The sequence below is a fragment of the Schistocerca americana genome, chromosome 4, assembly GCF_021461395.2.
Source record: "Schistocerca americana isolate TAMUIC-IGC-003095 chromosome 4, iqSchAmer2.1, whole genome shotgun sequence".
Lineage (NCBI taxonomy): Eukaryota > Metazoa > Arthropoda > Insecta > Orthoptera > Acrididae > Schistocerca > Schistocerca americana.
In genome coordinates this window covers 225,531,259-225,558,557 of record NC_060122.1, presented here as the reverse complement: position 1 = coordinate 225,558,557, position 27,299 = coordinate 225,531,259, and the positions used below count along the sequence as shown (strand labels likewise).

The 27,299-nt window shown below is 38.2% G+C and overlaps 1 protein-coding gene across 2 annotated transcripts in view; it reads left to right on the top strand.

Annotated features, from left to right (window-relative positions):
* LOC124612714 (cell division cycle protein 16 homolog) overlaps positions 1-27,299 on the top strand; it is a 207,658-nt gene that overhangs the window by 170,191 nt on the left and 10,168 nt on the right. For both annotated transcript variants that reach the window (XM_047141067.1, XM_047141068.1), the window contains exon 11: positions 17,293-17,485. In XM_047141067.1, the coding sequence (XP_046997023.1) occupies positions 17,293-17,485 (193 nt within the window). The remainder of the gene's footprint in view (positions 1-17,292; positions 17,486-27,299) is intronic.

Below are 27,299 nucleotides of genomic sequence, written 5' to 3'. Positions count from 1 at the left end.
TGCCCCCACAAATTTCAGTGTGGCACATGGCACATACTCAGCCATTGATCTCTCTGTTTGCAGTCCTGGCCTTCTCCCGTCTATCACTGGATAGTCTTGTGTGGTAGTGACCACGTTCTACTCCTCCTGTCCCTGCCTCAGTGTCCCTCATTTCGACACTTGCCTCGATGGGCTCTTCCCAAGGCTGACAGGGATGCTTTCACCTCTGCTACCACTGTGTAATCTGTTGCATGGCAACATCAATGAGATGATCCACACCATCACTACTACCATTGTTGCCTCAGCTGAATGGGCAATCCCCTTGTTTCTCAGATTGTCCCCGGCGGAAGTCAGTGCCTTGATGGTCACTGGAAATAGCTGCGGCCATTAGCGACTGTGTAGGCGGCTCCCCCAGCATCATAAGTGCCACCTGTCCCTGGAGGATCTCATTGCCTTCTAACGGCTATGTGCCCATGTCTTCCTACTCATCAGACAATGGAAGTAGGGCTGTTGGGAGCACTTCATCTTAACCATTGGAACATGAACCTCTCCTCCCCAGCTTTGAACCAATCTCTAATGACTTTACGGCTATCAGGCACTCTGCGGGTGTACCTGGCATTTCTACACATGGGGCTGTATCTGCTGATCCAGACGTAATCGCAGAGCGTTTTGCTGAGCATTATGCTCGCACTCCTGCATCTGATAATTACTGCCCCACCTTTTGTCACCTCAAACAGTGGGTGGAACAACACCTATCTTATGCTCCGTGCCATGATGAGCCGTATAATTCTCCTTTCAATGAATGGGAATTTCTCAGTGACCTTGTCGACTGTCCTGACACATCCCTTGGCCCAGACCGCACCCATTCCCAAATGCTTAAACATCTGTCAGCAGCTTAGCAGCACCACCTTCTTGCTGTCTTCAACTGCGTCTGGAATGACGGTGGGAAAGTATCATTGTTCCAATGCTAAAGCCTGGTAAGAATCCACTAGCTGTTGATATCATCCTATCAGCCTCTCCAACATTCTGTGCAAGCTGCTCGAGCGTATGGTGAGCTGGCCATTGTGTTGGCTGCCTGAGTCTCGGGGGCCTCTGGCTTCGTGCCAGAGCAGTTATCGTCAAGGGCGCTCAACCCTCAACAACTTGATCCACCTGGAATCTGCCGTTCAGTCAGCTTTTTCATGGCAACAACACCTTATTACCCTCTTTTTCGACCTGACTAAGGCCTACGATACCACTTGGCAACACCACATCCTTGCTACTCTGCATGGGTGGGGTCTCCGGGGCCTGCTGTTGATTTTTATACACAACTTTCTGTTGCTCCACACTTTCAGAGTTCGCATCGAAGCTTCCCACAGTGTGCCCTGTATACAAGAGAATGGGATCCCGCATGGCTCTGTCAGGAGTGTCCTATTCCTTTTAATTGCCATTAGTGGTCTTGTGTTAGCAGTAGGGTCCTCAGTATCTCTCCTCCTATATGCTGACAATTTTTGTATTCCCTTCTGCTCCTCTTCTATTGTTGTGACTGAACGCTGTCTGCAGGGAGCTATATAGAAGGTGCAGTCGTGGGCCTTTACTCGTGATTCTCAGTTATCAGCTGCCAAGACCTGCATCGTGCACTTCTGTTGTCATTGTACTGTCCACCCCCAACTAGAACTTTACCTTGGTGACCAATTACTTAATGTTACGGAGACTTACCGCTTTTTGTGTCTGGTCTATGACGACAGCTTAACTTGGCTTTCCCATCTTCGTCAGCTTAAGGACAAGGGCTGGCGGCATCTTAATATTATTTGATGCTTGAGCCACACTAACTTGGGTGCAGATCATCCTACACTGGTGCAGCTGTACAAAGCCCTTGTACAATCCTGTATTGACTATGAGAGCCTGGTGTATGGTTCAGCACTGCATCTGCTGGATCCTATCCACCACTGTGGATTCTGCTCGCAATGGAAGCTTTCCAAATGAGTCCATTGAACAGCCTCCTCATCAAAGCTGGTGTTCCTTCATTGCGACTCCAGCGGCAGCTACTGCTTGCAGATTATACCGCCCACATTCATAGTTCGCCTCGCCATCCAAATTTCTGTCTCCTTTTCCCTGAAAAGGCAATCCATCTCCCACAATGGCGGCCCAGAACTGGGAATCCCATCGCCGTTCATGTCTGGTTGCTTCTTAGTAAACCTGACGCTTCCCCTCTACCACTTTTCCTGCAGGTCCATTTATGTGCACCTCCATGGTCCAGACCTCAGTCATGGCTTCGGCTCCACCTATCCCAAGGCCCAGTTCCACCTAAGGCTCTCCACTGGCAGTTTTTCTCTCTTCTCGGCGAGTTCCAGGACTCGGAAATAGTCTACACTGATGGTTCAGAACAGTGTCCCTTGCCAGATGGCTGCAGTGTTTCACTATTGCGCTCTTGAGCACTTATCAGCCTATAAGCTCTCAGCCAATGCTTCCCTCGACATCCTTTTGTAATGACTATCCAGAAGTCTCTTTATGCTCTTGGCAACTGTGGACCTTCAGTGACCTTCATTTGGACTGCAGGACATGTTGGGATACCAGGCAATGTACTTGCTGACAGCCTGGCCAAACAGGCTACTGGTAAACCGATTCCGGATATCTGCCTGCCGGGGACTGAATGTGTGGTCGTCACCCGTGCGAGCCACTTGCAGGAACTCTGTTGTCCTTTGCCGGCTGTGCATTGGCCATACTTGGTTAACACGTGCCCACCTCCTCTGTCGCAGTGACCCACTTCGGCGTCACTGTGGCTCGCGTATGACTGTCATCCGCCTCTTGTTGGACTGGCCAATTTTAGCCGTTCTGTGCCGCACTTACCTTCCCAGCACCCCAACTGTGGTGTTGGGCGACGATATCTTATCGGCTGATTTAGTTTTATCTTTTATTCGTGAGGGTCTTTTTTAATCATACTCTCTAAGGATGGATGGCCTTCTCTCCCATACCTCCACCCTCCCTTGATTTTACCTCGTCGTCCCTCTTTCTTTGCATTTGTTTCCCTTGGTGTTTGTCTTTTCTCTATGTGTGTTCAACTCACCTTTTCTTTTAGGCTGGAGATTTTAGTATGTTGCAGAGTGCCTGGATCATCATTTTTTATTCTTTTGATCAGCCAGCCTGGGCCATCTGCTCTATGATTTTAATACCTTCCTTTTACTGTATGTTTTCCTTTTTTTGTTCATTGCCTTTATTTTCTATTTCGGAGTGGTTCCCCATTAGTTTTACGCCATTTTACTTTTCCCAACTCCTTTTGGGAATAGTCTTACCTTATAAATTATAGCGTGCAGCAATCAGTCATTCTTTTTTAGATTTTATTACACAAACCCAGATTTCAGCTAGTGGCTAACCATGCTCAATGCACTATTTTCTGTTCTCGATGCATGTAAGTCCCTGTTGCGCTCTCTCTCTCTCTCTCTCTCTCTCTCTCTCTCTCTCTTTTTCTCTCTCTCTCTCTCTGTGTGTGTGTGTGTGTGTGTGTGTGTGTGTGTGTGTGTGTGTTTCTTTCTTTCTTCATCTACTGCTGATGAACAATAGTAGTTACGTGTGACTGTGTAATGGAGACATTGTTCGTGATAGCTTGACCAGGGAACCTGAAATGTTTATTTACACTATAGTAGATGTGGCTAATATACTTTTTTTTAAGTTTACTGTTTTTTGGGAATGGGAATTTATGCGTGTGTACTATAAATAGGGACTTCAATTATTTATTTTTGACATGAGTAATTATTTATTTTTGACGTGAGTAACTTTAAAGAATTTGGTATATGAGTGTAGGAACACCAAGGAGCATCAAAAAAGAGGCTTCAGAATCAGAGTCAGAATTTTATTGTCTGATAACATACATGTCAAATCATTGATTTATTGTACACGAGACTTGTCAATTTATAACTATAATAGGTTGTACATGGAATACAACATTTACTAGATCTATAGAATATTTGACCATATATACTACTAATCTTTATCCTGCTCAAATGATGAGATCATCATTAAAAAATTTATCAGTAGAATAATAGTATTTTTGTATCAGAGTGCTATATAATTTTATTTTTACTGAATCAGTTTCAATCTTTTTGAAAATTTTTCTTTTTTAACTAATTGTATATTTTCATCCCCATATATTGTGGGGTCTGTGTGGAACATTTGAGTCTGTGTGTAGGAAGAATAAAGCTTTCTTTGTTTCTAGTTTCATGTCCATGTCGGGTGTTATTTGGAGGAAAGAATTCTGGATTATTATTTGTGAAAAGATTTATTTCATATACATACAGTGAGGGAACAATTGTATATCTAGGTCTCTTAATAGTGGCTGATAATATTCTCTTGGCTTTGCAGTGCACTTGTTCCTCATAATTTGTATCTGCTAGTCTTTCCTCAAAATACAATGGCGTATCTCATTATTGCCTCAAAGTAGCTATGATACACTACCTCTTTTGTGTCTATGGCAGGGACATTGTCTAAGATTGACATAGCAAATTCTGGGGTATTCAGTTTATTTTCTAAAGAGTCTCGGGAATTTAACACATTCGGCTTCATTTAGTTCCAGTCTTCCATGCTTAATTTAAGTATCATTTATTTTTTACTGTTTTGTCTTAAACGGCATTAACTGTGTTTTTGAAATATTTAGTTTAGCTGTGTTTTTGAAATATTTAGATGGAACCACACATATAGATTTTCTAAAGTTTTTATAACAGTTTTGGGTGTTTATTCTTCATTTTTATTTGCTATCAGTGCTGATGTGTCATCAGCGAATAAAACTGAATGATGATTTATTTTTATAGGTAAGTCATTTATGGAGGGGGGGGGGGGGGGGGGGTTGAGCCTAGAATTGATCCTTGTGGTGCCCCTTGTGAGATAGTTCTCCATTTCGAGCAGTATTTTTCTGTGATGTTACAGCTATCCTTTGTATCCTTTGCTGTCTCTTTGTCAAATGTGACTTACACCATTGTAAGGCAATGCCCTTGATTCCGTATTTTTGCATTTTGTATAATAATAGTGAATGAATGCTATGGATTAGTCACAGAAGATTTCTGCAGCTTTTTGTGATTTATGTAAGGTGGAACTAACATTATTTATGAATTCATTAATTGCATAAATTGTATTTTTGCCTTTTTGGAAGCCAAACTCTGAACTCAGGGCTGTTATTGGATTTCAGCGCAGTATGTAGCTGTATCTTTATATACTAGATATTAGTATGCCAGTAGTAATCCACTTTAGTTTATTATTTGCCTTTCTGTGACAGAATATTGGTGGAAAAGTTTCATTGAAAACATGGAAAAAGCTGTTTCAGAACTTATCAAAATTTTTTGAACGTGAGCTTTCATGTTGTAATGACTAGACCACGGATTTTTAGGTGATAAAAAAAGTGTGTTTTAGGCACCTAAAATAGGTTCCTTCACTAGTTCATTTAGGCTTTATAAAACCTAAAATAGGCTCTAATAAAAATGATGCAGAGAAAATAAAAATAAATTCAAATACACAGTGTTGTCAGTATGAACATCTTATTAGTCATTAAAACAAGGAGAATGAATATTTACACAGTTACAGAGCACAGCAATCTACAACATTAATGTTGAACATAACTCCAAATATTTTTGAGTTCCTGCAAGATAAAGATCTCCGTAAAAAAGATGTGGCAATGGTTTAATTAATACATTCGCAGTTTCACTTATTCTGACCATAGTTCATTAACCAAAATCTTTTCTAGGTTTTCTAGTGAAAAACTGTGGCACTTGTCAGTCAGAATCAATTTATACATCAACAGATGTGACAGGGCGTACTTCATTTTCGGCACATGTTGGACAGGAATGCTGCAGTCAGGAGTGCTGCATTTTCCACTAAGTATGTCGACAGCTGCACACAACTCCTTCAGGCCAGTGTTCTTCTGCAAAACCGTTTGCGTACTTTTTCCCCTACTTCACCTGGCGCTTCATTAATTTTCATTTTCACTTCTTCAAGCAAAGAAATATTGTCGTAGATAGGTCTCCCTGAGCCTTCTAATTGTGAAATTATTCTTGCCATAAATGTGTAGTAGGCCCTAATGTAAGACAAGTCCCGTTTTAAAGAAGAATCTTTGAGTAGCTCCATTGCTGCAGTTATGGATGCAGCATCCTCCGGTATATTTTCAACCACCTTCTGGACAGCTGAGAGATGAGTACTATAGTATTCTGCTGCTATCAGCCACGTGCCCCAGCAGGTGACAACAGGCTCTGGCGGCAATGGGACATCTGGTTGGTTGGTTGTTTTGGGGAAGGAGACCAGACAGCAAGATCATCAGTCTCATCGGATTAGGGAAGGACGGGGAAGGAAGTCGGCCATGCCCTTTGAAAGGAACCATCCCGGCATTTGCCTGGAGCGACTTAGGGAAATCATGGAAAACCTAAATCAGGATGGCTGGATGCGGGATTGAACCGTTGTCCTCCCGAATGCGAGTCCAGTGTCTAACCACTGCGCCACCTTGCTCGGTGGGGCATCTGGAAGCTGTTCTTTGAATGCCTGTATTCTTGATGGTGCCTTAACAAAAATTTTCTTCACCATAGATATTACTTTATTTACTTTAGGAAATTGTAGCCTTACTTGCTCTGCTATGCGGTTGATCCCATGCACTACACAAGTTACGTGCAGCATCAATGGGTAGAATACTTTTAATAGTTGAAACACTGCTATCATATATACAGCAGCATCAGTGACGGCCAGAAGCATCTTATTCTCATCCACTCCGTTTGGGTAGAGCACCTTAAGCCCATTGTTCACAAACTGTGCTATTGTTTGTTGGTTAGTTTTCGCAAGCTGTTTTGAGTAAATCAAATGAGCCCTGGATGGAGCATCTGGATCTAGCTTGCCAATACTCAGGTTTGCAATGTAACGGCCAAGACTGTCAGTAGTTTCATCCACAGAAATCCATATACAAGATTCTCCAAAATCATGTCGGATTCTGTGCAGTGCAGCATTGTAAGCTCAATCCACATAATTCTTACGTAAAGTTGACTCTGCAGGAATAGACAAATGGCAGTACTTCTCAAGAAAACCTCTGAAAATAGGGTTTTCTAGTTTCCGAAAGGGGATGTTTGCTGCCACAAGTGCATGTCACAAATCACTGCAGAACTTTTTTTTTGCGGAGGATACACCAGATTTATTGGTTAAAAGAGTTTGCTTAAATTTTGACTTTCGTTCAACATTAGCTATATGTGCGATTCCATCTGCATGCTGAGTTAAGTGAGATTTGTTAACACTCGAAACCTAATACGAGAGAAAAGGGAAATGCAGTTTAGAATCGTATATAAGGAGTATTTCGTATTACTAAAGGATAGCGATAAAAAAATATCCTAAGTGACAGGAAAAGAAGAAGTCTAAGAAAAACATCAACTAACCTCCTTGTTGCATGCTTGGCAGAAAATAATTTTCCCATCTGTTGTATAATGTGGAAAATCTTGCAGCCACTGCGTTATACGAGTAGACTTTGAACTAGCTGTTTCCGGCATGGCGTAGTATTCTCACACAGAAACTAGAATTTATTTTGCACTTAGAACGTCAGTAACACTTAACACGTAGGTCGCTACACAATGTACTGATTTTTTTTTGTCCCCCCCCCCCCCCCCCCCCCTCTCTCTTTTACTGCGGTGCATGGGAGCGGTAGGGGAAGTACCGTACTCGTTGCTGGACATATGGCACCTGACAGACGGCCGCACCTTCTGAACAAGCGAAAGGAATATAACGGTGCTTCAGATAAAAACATCTCACTACTGGCAAATTATTTTTCGAACCGGAAAATTCACGTATAATACTTTTCACGAAACAGAATAGTTTGATAGGACTGCCTGTAGAGAGCAGCGAGAAAATGCGCGAAGGGCAGTAATTTAGCTATAGAGGGCGTCTACGATTAACATTGTGTTTTTTTAATCCGTGCTCAACTTAAGGCCTATGAAACCTTGCTGCACGCTGGGCAGAAAATATTGTTTTCCATCTGTCGTATAGTGTGGAAAAACTTGGAGCCACTGTCTTATATGATGAAATAGGCACTTTTTAGGATATTAAAGCCGAAATAGGCAAAAATAGGCACTAACGTCGAAATAGACTTTTTTAGGTCTTATAGAACTAATGCTGTTAAGTGTAAATAGTCATGAAACGCATAAGTACAAATTTTTATGCAAATAGGAACTCAGGAACAAAATAGGTTTTTACCTAAAATCCGCGGTCTAGTAATGACCAATTTATCTCACTCAGCCTACAACAGACCAAGTGTATGTTTTCTTCACTGAACTGTCTTTTCATGAACAACTCCTTCCATTTTCTTTATTTACTTTTTTGTAAATCAGTGGGCAAAGCATAGTGATTTTAGATATCTAGGTCTAAAGAGAATTTGGCACTGTCATTAAATGTTTAATATGTTAAAATATTGTCTATACACGTTGCAGGTTGCTCATTTGCTCTGGTGAAATGAGTGAAATTTAGTCTAAAGCTATATCCTTCAGTTAAGTCAACAAACTTAGTTGACAAGCTTGTTTCACTCGCTGTATCTATGTTAAAATCAGTAGCAATTACTATTTTTTTCTTCTTTTCTTTTGTGAGTTTTTGTAACAGATACTGGACTTTCTCTAAAAATAATTTTGTCACATCACTACCTGGAATCCTATATATTGAGATAATAATAATATTATGTTGTTCTAGCTCTACACAGCAACTTTCAAATATGAGTTCTTCGTTAAGAAAATTAAAACTGTCTTTTTCTTTATATTCTAACGAGTTTTTAACCAGTATACAGGAACCCCCATAGGTTCTATTTTTTCCTACAAAAACTGTTAAGTTAGTGTAAAGTTTTCTAATTTGTTTAAAACTGTGACTAAATCTTTCTTAAGCCAGTGTTCGGTTGCCAACTCTCAGTATAATATTCATAGTGTACTTCTTTGTACTGAAAATACTTTATTAATATTAGATTTACTGGCCCAAAGAATATCCCATAAGACAGGAAACATTAGCACTTTTGTTTGGAGGTCAAAAGTATCAGATATTTCCAAGTGTGGAGCTTGCTCAGCTTATACAAGATGGGCAGTTTTGCAATTTGAATTATTACAAATTATTACAATGTTGAATTATTACAAAGAGATAATTTCAGAATTAACACAGTAATGGAATTGATGGCTTTGGAGGTTGTTCTATATAAATGTAACGTGCCTGTTTTCGTGGGTGATAGTGAAGGTGTAAATAGGCATTTGCTCCGTTGTATATAGGCTGTAGGGGAGGGGCTGAAGGAAAAAATGCACTGCCTCCTCCTTGCAGATCAAGCAACACACTCAAACCGAGATTGCATTCACAATGCAATATTGCTATGGCAGGCTGTATTGTTTCGTAGCTAAGGTTGACAATGAACAGAAACAAATCTGTACTGCCCCAACATCATCTGACTTCTGCTGATTCTTCTGCATCCACAAAATTGCCAAGATACAGTGTGCATTAATACTCTGCCTCAGGCCTTATTCACTAAGCTAGTTTCTATCCACATGAAAATTTCCCAGAACGGGTTGTGTCTGGGGACAAGTTCTTCCTCTTTTTTATAATGGGAATGGCACAATAGTCCTAGTGATCAATTGTCAGTTCTTACCTGTGAGACAAGAGGAATTTGTGAATTGCTGTGGCAGGAAGAACAGGTCAGTATAGGGTTGTAAATACAAAATCAAATAGGGGTAATGCAATAGTAGGACTAATAATGAATAAGAAAATAGGAATGCGGGTAAGCTACAGTGAACAGCATAGTGAACACATTATTGTAGCCAAGACAAACATGAAACCAACACCCACCACAGTAGTACATATTTATGTACCAGCTAGCTCCTCAGATGATGAAGATACTGAAAGAGTGTATGATGATATAAAGGAAATTATTCATATTATTAAGGGAGGAAAAAATTTGTGATGAATGACTGGAATTCAGTAGTGGGAAGAGGTAGAGAAGGAAAAATGGAAAGAGGAAACTAAATACTGAAAAGGGATGGAAGAGAAAACTGCCTCGTAGTGTTTGCACAGAACATGATTAAATTATGTTAAACCTTTGTTTAAGAATCACGAAAGAAGTTTGTATACATGGAGTAGAACTGGGCAACGTTGGGAGGTCTCAACTTTATTATATAATGATGAGACAGAGACTTTGAAAACAGATTTTAAATTGCAAAGTATTTCTTGAGGCAAGTGTGGACTCGGAGCAAAATTTATTGATTATGAACTGAAGAAATTTGAAAAAAGGTAGGAAGTTATGGCTATGAGACCTGGATGAATTGAAGGAACCAGAGGTTGTTGAGAGTTTCAAAGAAAGAATTAGGCAATATTGGACTGAAACAGTGGAAAGGAATACAATAGAATGCAAATGGGTAGATTTGAGAGATGAAATAGAGAACGTAGTAGAGGATCACTAATGTAAAACAACAAAACTTTGTAGAAATCCGAGCTCTACAGCTGGACCCTGAGTGGAACACCATGTCATCCTCTGCTGTTGGCGTCACCGAATTCTCTCTCTCTCTCTTTTTCTCTATTTGTGTGTGTGTGTGTGTGTGTGTGTGTGTGTGTGTGTGTGGTGTAGTGTAGGGTCAGCGCATAGCTGTCTCACCTGTTGACTGCTTTCTTGACCTTAGATCTGCTACTCATTCAGATAAGTATTCAGTTGGGGCTTATGAGGCTAAGTGTGACCAGATCCAGTTCTCTCCGCAAGGACAAATCATTGACAGTACCAGGACTCAAACATGAGAGCCAGGCATGACAAGATTGTTCCACGTGGTGTGCAAGATATATTACACTTGCAAAATAACACAACACCCCCCCCCCCCCCAAGTTATTCATATAAAAATGGAAAAACTGGTAGAAGCCAACTCCTGCGAAATTTGAAGCCATTTTGACTATTTTTCGATCATGACTGTCTCAGGAAATATGTAAAGGTTTTTAACTACCACTACTAGTCACAAAATTTGTTAACTAATGTATTATTTATTTATTGTGCAACATGTTTTGAGTGAATACCTCATCATCAGGCTATATGGCATTACAAAAACAATTTCACAATAAGATCATACAAATGTTAAATAGTCTTTTCAAGAATGCTGTGGTTATCTTGTGGAAGAAGAGAAAACCTAGTAAGAGGCAATGTCACTTTGTAGAGCTGGACTGATATTTGTGTTAAAATGTTTTGAAACACTCACTCACTTTGTTCTTATGGCATGGTAGCCTCGTTGTCATGAGCTGAGGGGTTTCCATTTCTGTGGCTCTCTTGGCTTTCTTGATCACTGTTCACAAATTTTCACAAACGTGTCAGTAACTTGGAAACTAGATTAGATTAGTTTTTTGTTCCATAGATCTGTGCTGAGGAGATCCTCGTGGACGTGCAACATGTCTTTTTATTTAAAAAAAAAAAAAAGCTGAAATAACAATACTAATAGTATGAATATATACATCATTTGTTTCTATTAAAAAATTCGTCAATGGAGTGGGAGGAGTTGGCCACTAGCAAGTCTTTTAGGCTCCTTTTAAACTGATTTTTATTTGTAACTAAATTTTTTATGTTTGGTGGCAAATTATTGAAGATGAGTGTTCCTTCATAGTGGACCTCTTTTTGAACTAAAGTAAGTGCTTTTAAATCCTTGTGCAGATCATTTTTGTTCCTGGTATTGTATGTATGAACTGAGCTGTTTGTCGGAAAAAGAGATATGTTATTTAAGGGGAGTTGGAATGCCCTATCTCGCCAATGTTAAATTTGCTAACTTTGTGTACCTTTTTCTTTGGAACTATTATCTTCAGAACTTTGAAATTCTGGCAGAGGTTTTCAGCATATATTGTGAGCCCACTGAACTAGAACCAATGTTTTCTTTTTGTTGGTATAGTATTTATGAATTTTTTACCATTAAGCCATTTTTTATTGGAAAAAGTATAACATAAACTTCCCTAGTTCAGAGAATAAGCCAGTTCTTGTCATGATTCTAGTTCAGTGGCCTCTTTGAACTGTTTTGCAGCATTTCTGAAAATTTGAATGTTGTTGGTTGAGTGGTTTATGAGATAAAGGTACATGTAACACTAAAAATGTCAAATGCCAGAAAATGCGATTAAAGTAATTTATTATGAAAATTCACAAATACCTTTTATTCTATTATCAAAAGTGTCCAGCAGAGTAATCAGGGTCATCTTCTAGTTCTTCTTCTTCACCTAGAAGTTTTCTTCTCCTTGCTGCCCTTGCTTTTTTTGTATTAAATTCAGCTGCATACTGAGCCTTCCTTACTCGCACGCTGTCCAGAAGCTGAAGACCTCTGATGGTGTTGATACCAGGAGCAATGCCGAGCCTTGCCATGACCTTTAGCCTACCCATATGACCATCATTGAATGAAATAACAGCATCACTGACTCCCCATTTCAATGTTTTTATCCCAACAAATACATTCTTAGGTACACGAGTCCAAATGAGGTTGTTGAACGACTCGTTTTGATTCTGGGTACAACCATGAAGACATTTTCGCAGAAGATCAGGATGCCCCAAGTCTCTATATATTGGTTTAATTACTTCCATAACAGCCAATGGAATATAATTTTTATGGTGATAAGGATCCCCAGTAGCTTGAGATTTTCTATAATTGCACCATGACTGAGGACCATCTGGACAAGCAAAATGTTGAGGATTATCATCAGTTGATGATCAATGTAAATATGTGGCCCATACAGCTTGTCTCATTTCCTGCAAATTATTTGCATTATTTCTTATTGCCATACCATAGTATTGTTGTAATTCATTTATAATTTTATCTGACAGGCGACCTCTAATGGTTTTACCATCTGACAAAATTTTGTCCTTCAGATTCTGTTTCAGTTTCCTTAGACGAGTGCCCATTCGTTTCTGAACATGACCGACACATTCTAGTTTAGTTATTGTCTTATTGACATATGGCATGGATTCTGTAACACTTTTGTATGCCTTGGAGTCCCCATCTCCAAGGAATTTTGTGTAAAATACTCCCCGTTCTTTTTCTGATCTGCTAAACATTTTCACAGCAGCGGCAGCCTCCATGCCTCCACTCGTACCTTCATAATTCTTGCTACATATGTGAGCTGCTTCTATCTTACCAGATGCACAATGGTAACAATGTTTAGTGAGCACTTCATAGTCCAAAACTTTACCGCTGTCCACACTAGTAACAGTAGCAACAGCATTTTTGGATGTGTGACCCCTTTTCTGCCAGGTTCCATCAAAAGCAACAGGGATATCTGGGTTTCCTTCATTTATATATTTTGCTTCACTGGCAGCAGCTTTCATTGATAAATCTGCTACAGACTGAACAGCATCTCCTATCACTTCAGTGTAATTGTCAATTTTAGCAGGTGGAGGTGGAAGATTCATTATGGCACAAAATGTTTGAGCAGCAGTATGTCCTTTACCAATTGCTCTCATTGCATACATTAGCCTGATATTACTCTCAAACAAATTGCTACTGCATGTTTTAGAGCTCCAAAAACAGGTCTCATTTTCACAACTGGCACAAACTATAGCAATTTTGCAGGAAAGTCCTATAGATTTTGTTATGTTCATATCAAAAGAACCTCCACAAAGATTACAACACAAACATTTCTTCATAAACTCAGTAAAAACAGGAAAGTCGACTAAAACATATTGTTCATTAGAAGCTTCATCTGTAATTTCACTTGCACAGTTTGATAACTTCTTTTTTGATGCACTGGTGGGCGTGTCTCCTTCACACATCTCAGCTGTACAAACGTCAGAACTTTCACCAGCATCAACAGGTGCTGAAGCAGAATCACTTGAACAAACGTTATTTGTAAATCTATTACCGCGAAACTTTCGCTTTTTAAATAATGATGCACTCCTAGGCATCGTAGAAACTACGCACTCACCACTGAAAGTCAAAACAAGACAGATAACAAACTCCAAATGAGCGACAAACTAAACTCGAGGCTCAAAACAAACACTCACAGATCAAAAACTGAACAATAAACACAGCTAGTCGTAAAAACAATGGTACCTATGGAAGGATCAAAGATTCTACAACTGAAGAGTGAAATCCACAGCCTTCTATATGTAATGTTTTCGGAAATGCGAAGATTTAAATGTGTACAAATCACAAGATGGGTAACTTTGCTGGGCGCACATGTAATTTTGAAAAATTAAATAAAAATACTTCCAATTGGAATTTCTTAACAAATTTTGCACCATTTTAAGCAGAAAATTTCAAATTAAGTTATAAGGTTAAAAACTGAAAATGTGAATTTTTTCCATTTTCCGGCATTCCAACTCCCCTTAAGACAAATTTCATTAAGGAGTAAATATACTGAGAGGCAGTAGTTAGCATACCCAGTGCTTTGAAGAGGTTTCTGCAGCACGTCTGTGAATTTACTCCACAAATAATACGTATTACACGCTTTTGGACTCTGAAAACTTTTGTTTGACTTGAAGAGTTACCCCAAAATATTATACCATATGACATTATGGAATGAAAGTAGGCAAAGTATGCAAGCTTTTTCATTTTTATGTTGCCTATGTCTGCTAACACTCGAATTGCAAATACAGATTTGTTACGGCGTTTCTGCAGTTCTGTGGTGTGCTCCTCCCAATTGAATTTATTATCAAGTTGTAATCCCGGGGATTTAAGACTGTCAACCTCTTCTATCTGCTCTTCTTCATACTTTATGCATATGCTGGGTGGAAACCTCTCACAGGTTCTGAATTGCATATAGTGAGTCTTTTCGAAGTTTAATGTCAGTGAGTTGGCTTTAAACCATTTATTAATATCCATGAAAATGTCATTAGCAGATCTTTCTAGAACTACACTCAACCTACTGTTTATTGCAATACTTGTGTCATCTGCAAAAAAAAAAAAAAATGAACTCTGCTTCTGGCAGTCTAACTGATGAGATATCATTAATGTACACAAGAAAAAGCAATGGACCTAAGATGGATCCTTGTGGGACACCACATGTAATTTCTTCCCATTCTGATGATGACTGATGACTTAATTCACTTGTCCCTTGCACTGACACCCTTTGTTTCCTGTTAGCGAGGTATGACTTGAACCATTTTGCAGCACTGTCCGTGACACCATAGAATTCTAATTTATTTAAAAGGATGTTGTGGTTCACACAATCAAATGTCTTTGACAAATCACAGAAAATACCTGCTGCTTGTAATTTGTTATTTAATTAAGTAAGTACATTTTCACTGTAGGTGTGAAACTGTGTTCTTGATAATATGTTATTTGTGGTTGGTAAGCTGCCTGTACATTACTTTTTCTAAAATTTTTGAGAATGCTGGCAAAAGTGAAATTGCTCTGGAGTTTGATGGTATCTCTTTATCCCCTTTCTTGAGTAGAGGCTTAACATTTGCATATTTTAGACAGTCAGGAAATGTTCCAGTTATAACTGACTGCAAGTAACTTAGAATTGTACTAAGCTCACAAGAACATGCCTTAATTAACTTTGTTGATATTTCATCATAACCACTAGAATGCTTTGTTTTTAAAGATTTTGTTATGGAAGTTATTTCTTTTGGTGAAGTGAGTGACATATTCATGTACCTGAAGCTATTTGTAAAGGCTAGTTTCAGATATTCAACGGCATTATTTACTGATCTTGACAATCCCATTCTATCAGTAATGGATATAAAGTACTTGTTAAATAGATTTGCCACACTATGCCCATCGGTTACTAATGTGTCATCTACCCTTAATGCTATTTGCTCCTGTTCCTTTCTGATTCTACCAGTCTCCTCTTTCACTATATCCCATATTGTTTTTATTTTGTTCGCAGACATTGCTACCTTCTTCTTGTAGTGCATTTGTTTAGATGTCTGAATTACTTTTTTAAATATATTACACTATTCCTTGTATTTAGCTAAATCATCAGCACTGGAGCTATTCTTGGTCGACAGATAAATTTTCCTTTTTGTCTTGCATGAAATCTTTATTCCTTGTGTAATCCATGGTTTTATTATAGACTTCTGTTTAATTTGAGTAACTTAGAGGAAAACAGTTTTCAAACATGGTACTGACATTGTTCATGAATGTATTATATTTTTCACTCATGTCATGAGCACTATAAACATCTTTCCAGTTCATATCCTCGAACAGTTTTCTAAAACACCCAATTTTTGGTTTGATTGACTACTCTCCTGTACTCAGATTTAGCAATCTTGATAATTTGCTTAGAATTTAAATCTAAAACAAGGAGCTGCATGTCATGATCCGATAGTTCATTTATTACAGGTTTTATGATATGATTTTGTTCCTTTGATTTGTCTATAAAAATGTTATCAATGGCTGTCCTTGAGGATTTAGTGATCCTAGTTGGAAAGTTTACTGTGTGAGTTAAGATTGAAAGACAACATTACTAACTGCAGTAAATGTTTACTGGAAGATTGCATTAGAAAATCTGTATTAAAGTCACCAGTAATCAAAATTTCTTTGTTTCTTCCTGTTAAATAACCCAAAAGAGCTTGTAGATGATTTATGAATAGATTATAATTTCCTGCAGGTGCTCGGTAGATAGTTACTATTATATAGGATCTGTTATGGAACTCTACTTCTGTTGCACATGCTTCTAGATGCTGATCGAAACAGAATTTATTAATGTCAGTGTTCTTGAATTTATGGCAGTTTTTAATAAATGTGGCAACTCCTCCTCCATTCGTATCTACTCTGCAGAAGTAGAGTAACTTTGAGAGGAAAACGGTTTTCAAACATGGTACTGACATTGTTCATGAATGTGTGCAGTGGACAAGATGGCTGTCAAAATACAACTGGTTTCGATTTGACTATCAGTCTGTTGATCTATGTGGCGTCAGATGTTTACATGTCTTCTGCACGTCAGCCTACATCTGTAATATGATAACAAGACGTGCATCTGTATCGTACCTTAGGAGATAGGTCAAAGAAAGGCAAATCTATGTCATTAGGATTTAGAGAAAGCTTTTGAAAATGTAATCTGGCCTACGATCTTTGAAATATTGAAGGTAGTAGGGGTAAAATGCATGGAGAGAAGGTTATTTAGAAGTTGTACAGAAACCAGACTGTAGTAATAGCATGTCATTGTGGAAACTCTGTAAATAGCTAAATGACTTAGTTAATAAATAAAATTACCAATGACTGTATTTGAGTTTGAGTTAATTTAGAAATAGATTAATGTTCAGTTTATGTTTTCTTTTGACCATTTTAATAAACACTACAGTAATGCCCAATATTTAGTATTAAAATTTAAGGCAGTTCTAGTTCTGATGACACTTGAGTAATCAAAGCAGATATAATTTTGACCATGTACTTATCACTGTTTTGAATATAGGCGTTGTTACTTTCACCAATGAATGCATCAACATATGCTGCCATGGCTTTTGTGAATGCCCTGCTTGGAAACACATCAGACGCAGTAGATCTATTTCATAAAGCATTGGGCATACGCAGAGATCACACATTTAGTACAACTATGTTGGGATATTTACTGGAGCAGTTAATGGTAGAGACACCACCCTTCTCAAGTAAGTAATTTCTGTTCTGAATCGATGAAACAGTTTGATGTGTTTTGTCTTGAGATTTGGAATTTCCTTGATTAACACAATTCTAAGTGCCTGTCGTTGTTATTACTAACATATGAAATGCTATGATTTGATTCTATTGTACATTTGCACATAATTTCTCTCTAACCACATGAGTTGAGGTAACATTTTATTTTTTTGCACGAACACTTAGTGGTTTGTTGATCTGAGATTTTTAAAGTGAATTATTTGTCATTTATTACATGTTATTTTATTACAATTTTGAAAACAAGGCTCATATGTGTTTGTCATTTGGGACACATGATTCCTCATAGGTAATGAATTCCTGGCTACAACTAAAGTAAAGCAGCCCTCAAGCTAAAGATAGGTTTGAACACCACTATGCTTTACTAGGCATGGACTTATGGAAGAAGTACACCCTTTCCTTCCACTGATCTTTGAATTGACTTACCCTTTCAGTTATAGGGGGACCTACAGTTCAGAATTAATTCCGAACAGTAGTTTAACTTGGCATTTTTCCTGTTAACAAATCACTGTTGAAGGTGAAGAAATTGACAACTTACAAAAATCATAGATCAAGTTGGGAATCTTAACACACATTGTGGCCTTCTTCTTTGTCTTATTATATTATTGTTGATTATTATTACTGTTATTATTATATGCACATAAACCCATTAGGATTTTGCCAAATACTTAGAAGATGGGCATTTGCTAGGGTGGTTGTAATGCAACCAGACTTTAAAAAAAGTGTAAAACAGCCAACCATATTTAATTATGAAAATCTAATGAACATACAAATTTTGCATGACTATCCTTAAACAAATTAAAAAGAGTCTTCATTTTTATTGAAGGCAACTATTTACTGTCATAAGAATTTATTTTATTAATATTGTGCTTTGACTTTTCTAAGAAACACTGTTAAATATCATTTACATTTCCAGAAAAAAAAAAAACTTAATGTAGTATCATAATGAAAACAAAATACAATTTATTCCTTTGTAGAAGCATGCAAAAATTTATAGATATTCACTAATTTAATGGCTCTTTTCTCTCCCAAATTATTTTTTATTTTGACCAGGCACACCTCTAGGTGAAGAAGATCCTCTCAATGGATGCAGTACCAAGTGAGAAATGAGGCTTTTCACAAATGTAATAAATCATGTTTGTTAGTTTCCATTTTTTGCTGCTTTCTGCTCCATTGTCTTCCACCGTTAGATGGAACTGTGTTATTGTAGCATCAGAAAACATGGTGGCAGGAAGATAATCAGAATCAGCAGTCCTAAATGATGTAACACTTGCAGTCCATTCTGGATTCATCTATATGAGCCAGTTTTCTGCAGTTTCTTCTTGGACTTAACATGTTAGCAAAATATTGAAAGAATTCTAGTGCCTTTCACTATCATTTTTTTTTTATTGCATTCATATAGGGTACCAGATCAAGACTGTTTAAGCTGTCTGCTTGAAAAAGATCCAGGACTCTTAAAAACCTCTCATCCCAGGCATTTGCCTTCCCCGTACTCCTTTCATTCTCTTGTGGGGCTTTCTTTCCCTCTTCATACAATGTTTTCCTAATCTTCTTCATTGAATTTTCCTCTTAATCAACTTGCCATTTGTTAATTTTTGACCTGAAGGTTTCATGGTTTTGGACATCTTCAGGAATGCCTGCTAATTTCAGATCAATTTTGATCTTGCCAATCCATTTCAATGTGTCTGTTTTGTCTTTACTCGTGTTATCAGAAGTTTACTATTTATTTTGTAAGTCTGTCATGCTTCGTTCGTTTAGTGTGCCCTTAGAATCTTAACCTATGGATATTTGTGTGTTGTTTGATTTCCTGGCTGCTTGTGAATTGGTATTGTTCACTACAAGTTTTGGGCTTAGAATTTTTCTTATATTTTTGCGTTCTCTATTCTCAGTGTTTTCAATGTATGCTTTCCTGTACAGAATTATTGTTCCTGATCCAAAAAGGCATTCTGGTTTAATTACTGTATTGCAGCATATTAGTTTTGTGTGCTTGGAGATATGTTTCTAGTCGTAGTTAATTTGGGTAAGTCAGTATGCAGTTTCCAACTTTCGCCATCTAATTCCACTTGCTTATATTTCAATCCATTTTCCTGAATGATTTCACTGAACTATTTAAATTGTAGAATTTTTTTTAATTTTGCCGTATTTCGTCTCCATGAACTTTGGTGCTTGTTTGTTGTAGGTCATGTACTGCACCTGTGTGAAGGATATCTGGAGACCAACTTTTCCTGCAGTTTATTTCCAGAGTTCAAGCTTATTTTGGACTGACGAAATGTCACAATTTAATATTGCTACGTCATCTGGAAATGCTAGCCAATCCACAGATAACTTTCCTCTGCCTAAAGTGATTTCTTGACCAGTTTTGAGTACTTTTTTCTGTTAGTGCCTTCTTGTATTGTTTTATCAAGAACACAATTGAAAAGCAATGGAGGCAGCCCATCTCCTTGTTGCACTCCCATTTTGATTTCAAAATTATCCGAGGGTTCCATGATAAATTTAACCTTTGACTTTGTATCTGTCCATTGTATTTTATGATTGCAAGCTTTCTCGGACCTATACCTTGTTATTTTGGTAATGGAAGAATAATTCACAGTCAACTGAGTCCATAGGCTTTTATGAAGGCAACAAATGTGCAGACCAAATTTTTGTCACAAATTCTCTGCTGTCTTAGGATTAGCTTTAGGTTCAAGATTTGCTCTGGGTGTGAGTGGCCTGGTCTGAATACTGCCTGGTGCTCTCAGATTTTTGTTTCATATTGTTTCTGTGCTCTGTCAAGAAGGCACTGGGATAGAATTTTGTATGCAACTGATATTAGTGAGATTCCCCTGTAATTATTTACACCTCTTTCTTGTGTAATGGTTGAATGTACTCATTTTTCTGATCTTCAGGAATCAGTTCCTTTTGTCAAATGTTTTGCATCACTTGGGTAATTTCTTTTATGGTATTTGAGCCTAGTGATTTGAGGATTTCTGATACAATTCCATCTTCCCTGATGCTTTTTTTGTTTCTTAGTCTTTTTATCAGTCTAGCAATTTCTTCCTCATTTGGCCATAATGAATTTGGATTAGTGTCCTTCGGTTCTTGTAGTGGGAATCTTTGCGTTGTTTCTCCGCAGTTTAGTAGTTCTTTGAAATATCTGGTAAGTTATCCTGTGAGCTTAGTTTTGCAGTTCTTATAGAAATTTAATGTGTTATTTCTTTCAAAGACATTCTCGATTTCAAGTAACATATTTTATAGACTATAAGGCGCACTTTTTTCTCTGAAAAATTGCCTCCAAAATTCAGGTGCATCTTATACTCGAAATTGATATGAGTGCGGGGACTCACAAGCTTGCTAACATTTGTCTCCCTCCCACCCAGCCTCACAAACTTAGAACACTGTCTAGCCTACGATGTACCATTGCAGTCAGTGGTGTAGTGGACTTGAATTGAAAGTGATTTCTGTTATCGGTAACAGTACAGTATTTTTGTTAGTAGCTAGTTTCGTAATGGAAAAAAATCAAATGTATTCATATGATGTGGGCTATAAATTGAAAGTAATGCAGAAAGCATATGCAGGAAACTGAGTAGCTGAGCAGCATTTTGGTACTCCACTGACAGAAAAACCATTCATGACTGGCGGGCGAATAAAGAACTGAAAAAAATGAGAACGACTAAATGTGCAAATAGAGGACTGAATGCTAAATGGGCAAAACTAGTAGATGACATTTTGAAATCGATTCAAGGACTCCATCAAAATGGCATTTGAATTAATACAAAAATGATTCAAACCCTCATAAGCTAGCCCTATGGCGGAAGTTAACAGACTTTAAGGGTGGAGGTGGTTGGTGCTACAGGTTTATGAAGCGTCATGGACTTGGCATGCGAACCAAAACCAAAAAGTCTCAGAAGATGCCACAAGAGTATGAAGAGAAAATATTATCTTCTATCACTTTATTATTCAACATTGAAAGCAAACCAGTGTGGAACTAAGCCAAATAGTGAAGGTGGAAAAACTCCTCTGACATTTGATGTGCAGAATAACAGAACTTTTGCCATGAAAGATGCTAAAACTGTAACTATAAAAATAAGTGGACATGAAAAAATGCACTACACTGTTGTCTTTTCATGTTGTTGTGACAGTACTAAACTTAATCCAGTGATCATTTTCCAGCACAAAATAATGCCAAAACCTTCTACATACTGCCAGGTGTTGTTCACATACATGACAGGGGTTGGATGGATGAGGCTGGTATGAAATTATGAACTTACAGAGTGTGGGAGAGAAGGAAGGGTGGACATGAAAAAATGCACTATGCTGTTGTCCTTGATGTTGTGCTCATGATACTAAGCTTCAGTTCTCTTTGTGTGCTAGATCAGTTTGGTAGTCAGTTGAAAAATTCTGTGGAAGAGGAATTGAGATGAGGAAATACATAGCTTGCTGTTATGCCAAGAGGGCTTACTTCACAACTGAAATCTCTTGATGTCTTGATAAATAAACCATTTAAAGTGTGTACTAGAGAGGAATGGAACAAATGGATGATGGATGAAATCCAACATGAATTCATGCTGAAGGGAGCTTTCAAATGACTTACAATCAAACAAGAGCGCCAGTGGTCTACAGTGAGAGAAGACATATTGTTAAATCTTTCAAATAATGCTGCATGAGTAATACTCTTGATGGCAGTGAAAACCTTCTTATATATGAAGAGGGCAATTGTGATGAGGAAGAAGGAGAACAAGAAGAAGAAGAAGAAAGTTCAGATAATGATTTTCAGGGATTCTAAAGGCCAGTTCAGTTCTATAAACTAAGAATTTTTTTAGTTTGACCCTGCAGTCTAATAACAAAAAAGGCAAAAATTTTATTTAAAAAATTGCTTAAAAATTGAGGTCCGTCTTATAGTTTATAGCTTTGTAAAATACGGTAGTTCACCCTTTTCATATTTCCTTTGGTCTTCAAGATTAACTTGGCTCTCTTTCCTCACTGTCAAGAATGTTCTGTAGTAGTCTTCCGTCTTATTGCTGTATGCATTCTGTCCATATTGAATTGCATTCTCAACATTCGTCATTCCACCATCATTGCTTTTTCCTGTTCTACAGAGGAATTAGTGTTTGCGCTGTTTTGGTCAATTTGCTTTTGCAGTTGTTGCAAACGGTTTGACTGCTTCTGGGAAATGTGATTGGACCTGGTTAGTGTCAAATCTATTCTTGTCAGGTAATGGCTGAGTTAACATTTGCTCTCTCTTTGACATGGATGTTCATAATTTCTTAGTGGTTTGAATAAGAGATTTCTGCTTGGTCACCTATGGGTGAGCTTGGTGATCTCCATATCATCCTCTTCTTCTTCTTCTTCTTCTTCTTCTTCTTCTTCTTCTTCTTCTTCTTCTTCTTCTTTTTTTTTTTTTTTTTTTTTTTTTTTTTTTTTTTTTTTTTTTTTTTTTTTTTTTTTTTTTTTTTTTTTTAAAAAAAGTGTGTCGAGATGTTTCCAGAGTTTGATTAATCTTCATCTGTTTTGGTTGGTCCATTTATGTGCTGTTAATTTTCCAATTGTTTTTCTGTACTTTCATTCTTTGCCTAGCTGTGCATTGAAATCATCATGTAGGATTTTGGTATGTTTTTGTGGAAATTTAGATACTGTTTCTTCTAGCATTTCCTGTTATTTGTCTATCTTTTTGTAGTTGACTTTATTTTCAATATGGACTGGGATGTGTGCATTGATTAGTGTGTATGTTCTACTTTCACACTTCAGGGGAGATTTTCAGTAGCCTGTTATTTACAGGCATCACATTTGTTTTGCAGGTGAATATCTCCTGTTTGACTGCAAAGGTAACCCTTAAAAGTAGCGTTTTTTCTGTAATTGTTTGTCTGTTTTACTTTTGAAATTGTGTAGTTCCCAAAATCCAATGCCTTTTCATCAGTGTGCCAGTATTTGTATTCTTTGTTCATTCAGGGTTTGCTCTTGAGATACTTTTTGTATTTAGTGTGTCGAAAAAGGTTTTGGTGTTTGGGCAAAGTTGGCTAAAGGACTCCAACTCCCTCTGTGTGTAGGTGCAGATGCCCCAGAATTCAATAGTCTGGTTGTACTGTTCTTAGTAGAAGTGGATTATGACCTGGAGTAAAAGACTGATTGCTGCCGTGCCTCAAGGTACTTGACTATCTCAAGTTTTGGACTGAAGACCAGTTTTTAAAGTCTGTAGTATTAGGTCCACAACAAGAATTCCTGCCACACCTCCGGTGATCAGATGTTGACCACTTTGCCATTTGCTACATGTCAGATGCATAGTGGATTTCACAGGATCTCTATCCCACCAGTTCTACCATATTAGTGGTTTTCCATGCTGCCTTCATTGCTGTTGAAAATCTCACATTGTAGACTAGCATGCCTCCCCTCTCGTCTTCCATGACAGGAAGCTCAGCTTCCCTGCCTTGTCTGATCACTGAGTACTGAGCCTTCCTGCCATGACAAGGCATGGCCCATGAAGTCTTATTATTTATTTATTTATTATTTGCATATTCTTCATCAGTTGCTCATTCACTTTTGGGCATATCCATTTTGCGAAAAGCTTGTACTTCATATCCTCCTTAAAATGTTAACAAAGTTTGAAATGAGTGAATATAGAGGAGATGTCAAACAGATTAGAGGCACATATATTGGGAGGCTGCAGACAATGCACCATCATCATATAATAGAAATTTATATGGATGTTTATTTTCTAGGTAGCCTAGTGATTTGTCAGTGGACAAGCTGAACCAGAATTATGTAAAGTCGAAGGATGTATCGAAATTATTTAACGGTGATATAATTATCAACATCCACCAAGAACAGGCCTAATTGGAAATGAAACTTTAAATGTGAAACACATTTTGTCCAATCAAACACATTAATTTCTGCATTTATGAACTGATATCCAGGAGTCCTCTTAATCAGCGGATTAACGTACAAGTAATCGTTGTATGGCATTGGTGGCGGGGATCACCTAGTGGTTCAGCCACATAAATGGAAAGGGTTTCTTGATTGCACCCATTCGGCACCTTTCCTTTGTGAAGCATGAATGTTTTGTTGTGCATGTAATGGTTTCAGTGTAGGTGACTATGATGAGTGCACAAGGAGGGTAGTGTTGTTTGAAGTGTTAATGAGGTAATATGGTGCCAATGCATAGCCTGCTCCTCTCAAGTAGCACAAAATGCAAAATGTAGCTACTTGCAGGAAATGTGCCAAAGCTGTTCACCAGTAATATCATATGCCAAAACAAAAAAGGCCTACAAGGTACTTCGATTCACTATCACAAGCTCACACACTTTGACTGTCGAAAAAGAATCAAGAATAGTGATGACATGAGACAGATATAGAATAGTATTACTATCCAGTGCAAAACTGTGCTTGGAAGTGATACTCGCAATCTCCTGCAGACAGCCAGAGAATACCATAAATATGAGCAGGTAGTCTAAGAAAAATAGATTGATGTATCTGCTGGTGCAAAAAGTTCATAGCTCCTCCAAAATAAAAATTGGAAGCCGGAAAAAAGCAGATCCTATGCCAAAAGGCAATACAGATCTAATTTTATCTACCAAATCCAATGACTATTTGGCCACTAGAACTAAAAAATTTTAACTTGCCTCATGGAACCAACCAATCCCTGGACTTAAGTCCTCACCGCCACAGAACCAGAGCCAGCTGAAAAATAGGGGGAAGGATAAAACCCATTTATCTAATGGCTCCTATACTTCATTAGAACTTAAAGGCACAGGAGTATGGTTTCAGGTGAATCACTTTTCAGGCTACAGGACAGACTCTCTCTCTCTCTCTCTCTCTCTCTCTCTCTCTCTCTCTCTCTCTCTCTCTCTCTCTCTCTCTCTCCAGCTACATTGAGGAATTGTACCACGTAGAATGGGGTGATGGACGAAAGGAGGTGTGGAGTGGGAGGGAGGATAGAGGGATGGGTGGCTGACGGATGGGAGGGAGGCAGCAAGTGCATGGGATAGGAATATGGGACGGGGATGTGTCAAGTGCACAGGAGAGGAAAGCAACACAGGTACTGTGCAGCTGAAACATTTAGCATGGTAAACAATACTGTAATTATTTTGCAGTGGACACCTTTTCAAATTCGTGGCTCATTGTGGTAAGTGAATATATTGCTCACGCAAAGGAGATTGTCAGCGGGGAGAGCTAAACCAGAATGACCCTATTTCTCACAATGCACACTTCTTCTTCCTCATCTCTTCCCCTCGTCATCAGTTTACAGCAGCTGCGGTATCACTGAATGTATTTGGCCTTCAGCCTCTCATGAAATTTGAGGCCAAGAGGTTCTCAGTTAACATTCTGCACTGCTCTGCTCGTGATCCACTTTGTGGAAATTTTGACGCCGACAGTGAGCTGTAAAGTTCTGCTGCCATCTGTCATATGGGCAAAGCTGTTGAGACTGTTATAGTATTACAATGACCATATCTACCGAGTAAGAGATAGTGCATGCTCTTAAGCACTGTTATGGGTTCATTCCCTATCTTTCATTTCATTTTCACACTTTCACCCAATGCTTCATTTGTGACGATATGCACCAATACCCCGTATAGTCTGAACCACAGATTTTGAGATGTGGTATGATAGAATTTCTTTATTACCAGTATAATAAATGTTGTATTCACACTTCTAAAATGCTCTGAAAAATGTTAAAATAACGTTTTAAGAAGTCTACATTTCGAAAACTGCCCCAGGAAGGTCACAATACCGCCCAGTGCACCAATTGGAACCAACCACTTTCTTCCTCAAACCACTCCATCACACTCCTGTCCTTGTGACACGCTGCATTATCTTACTGAAAAATGCTACTGCCATCGGGAAGCATAGTCATCATGAAGGAATGTGTGTGGTCTGCAACCAGTGTACAGCAGTTTTGCGCCCGAAAACCATAACAAAAAACTCCTTGTCTGTCATTGTGCCTTGCATGAGCTCTACTGGACCCATGGATGCCCATGTGAATGTTCCCCAGAGCATAATTGGGGAGGGGGGGGGGGGGGGGGGGGTGAGGAATTTATTAAGAAATACATTGGGAGAACATTATTCAAATTCTTGGGAATAAATCCCCAGCATCTTAGCATCTTAATAAGATTTCATTTGTCACTGACTAGGTTGCTAATATATGCAAGGCGCTGCAGCCTTTCAGCATTATGCAAGCCTTACACATGTTTTGAAACACATTTTCAGTGATTATTATTTAATAAATCAGGTTTCAGTGGTTTATTCCATGACTTATACTGCCAAAGATACTTACCGTCTATTTCATGAAGAAAACTGGTGACATGAATTAAGTACAGACTAGCTTGGAGCAAGAAATGGAAAGTAGATGGAACAACGTGTTTAGAGTGCTACCATCTGTACTTGGACAGTACGATAAAATCATGCAAATGCTTCCAGAAAGAGTTTCTCTGAAAAACTTACTAATTATGACCACAACACTGTAAAAGAACATGACGTTTTTAGAGCCACTAAAAGATGCAATAGGAGTACTGGAATTCAAGAAGTTTCCAACAATACAGTTTGTTTCATTGTGGGTCGGAACTGAAAAGCTGCATTGTAATGCAGGACCTGAAGATAAACAAGTATGTTTAAATTACAGTAGCCCCAGTTTTCTTGTTTAATATGTGCTGTGTGTTCAGTGAACGACAGAATTTAATTGCAAGGTGCCAGTTTCAGTATCACTAGCATTTGGCAGTACAGTACAACTGTCATATTATCATCTGTTAGATGTAGATACTACAAATGTTGAAAGAATGCTGTCTCTGTCTCACAGAAGAAAAA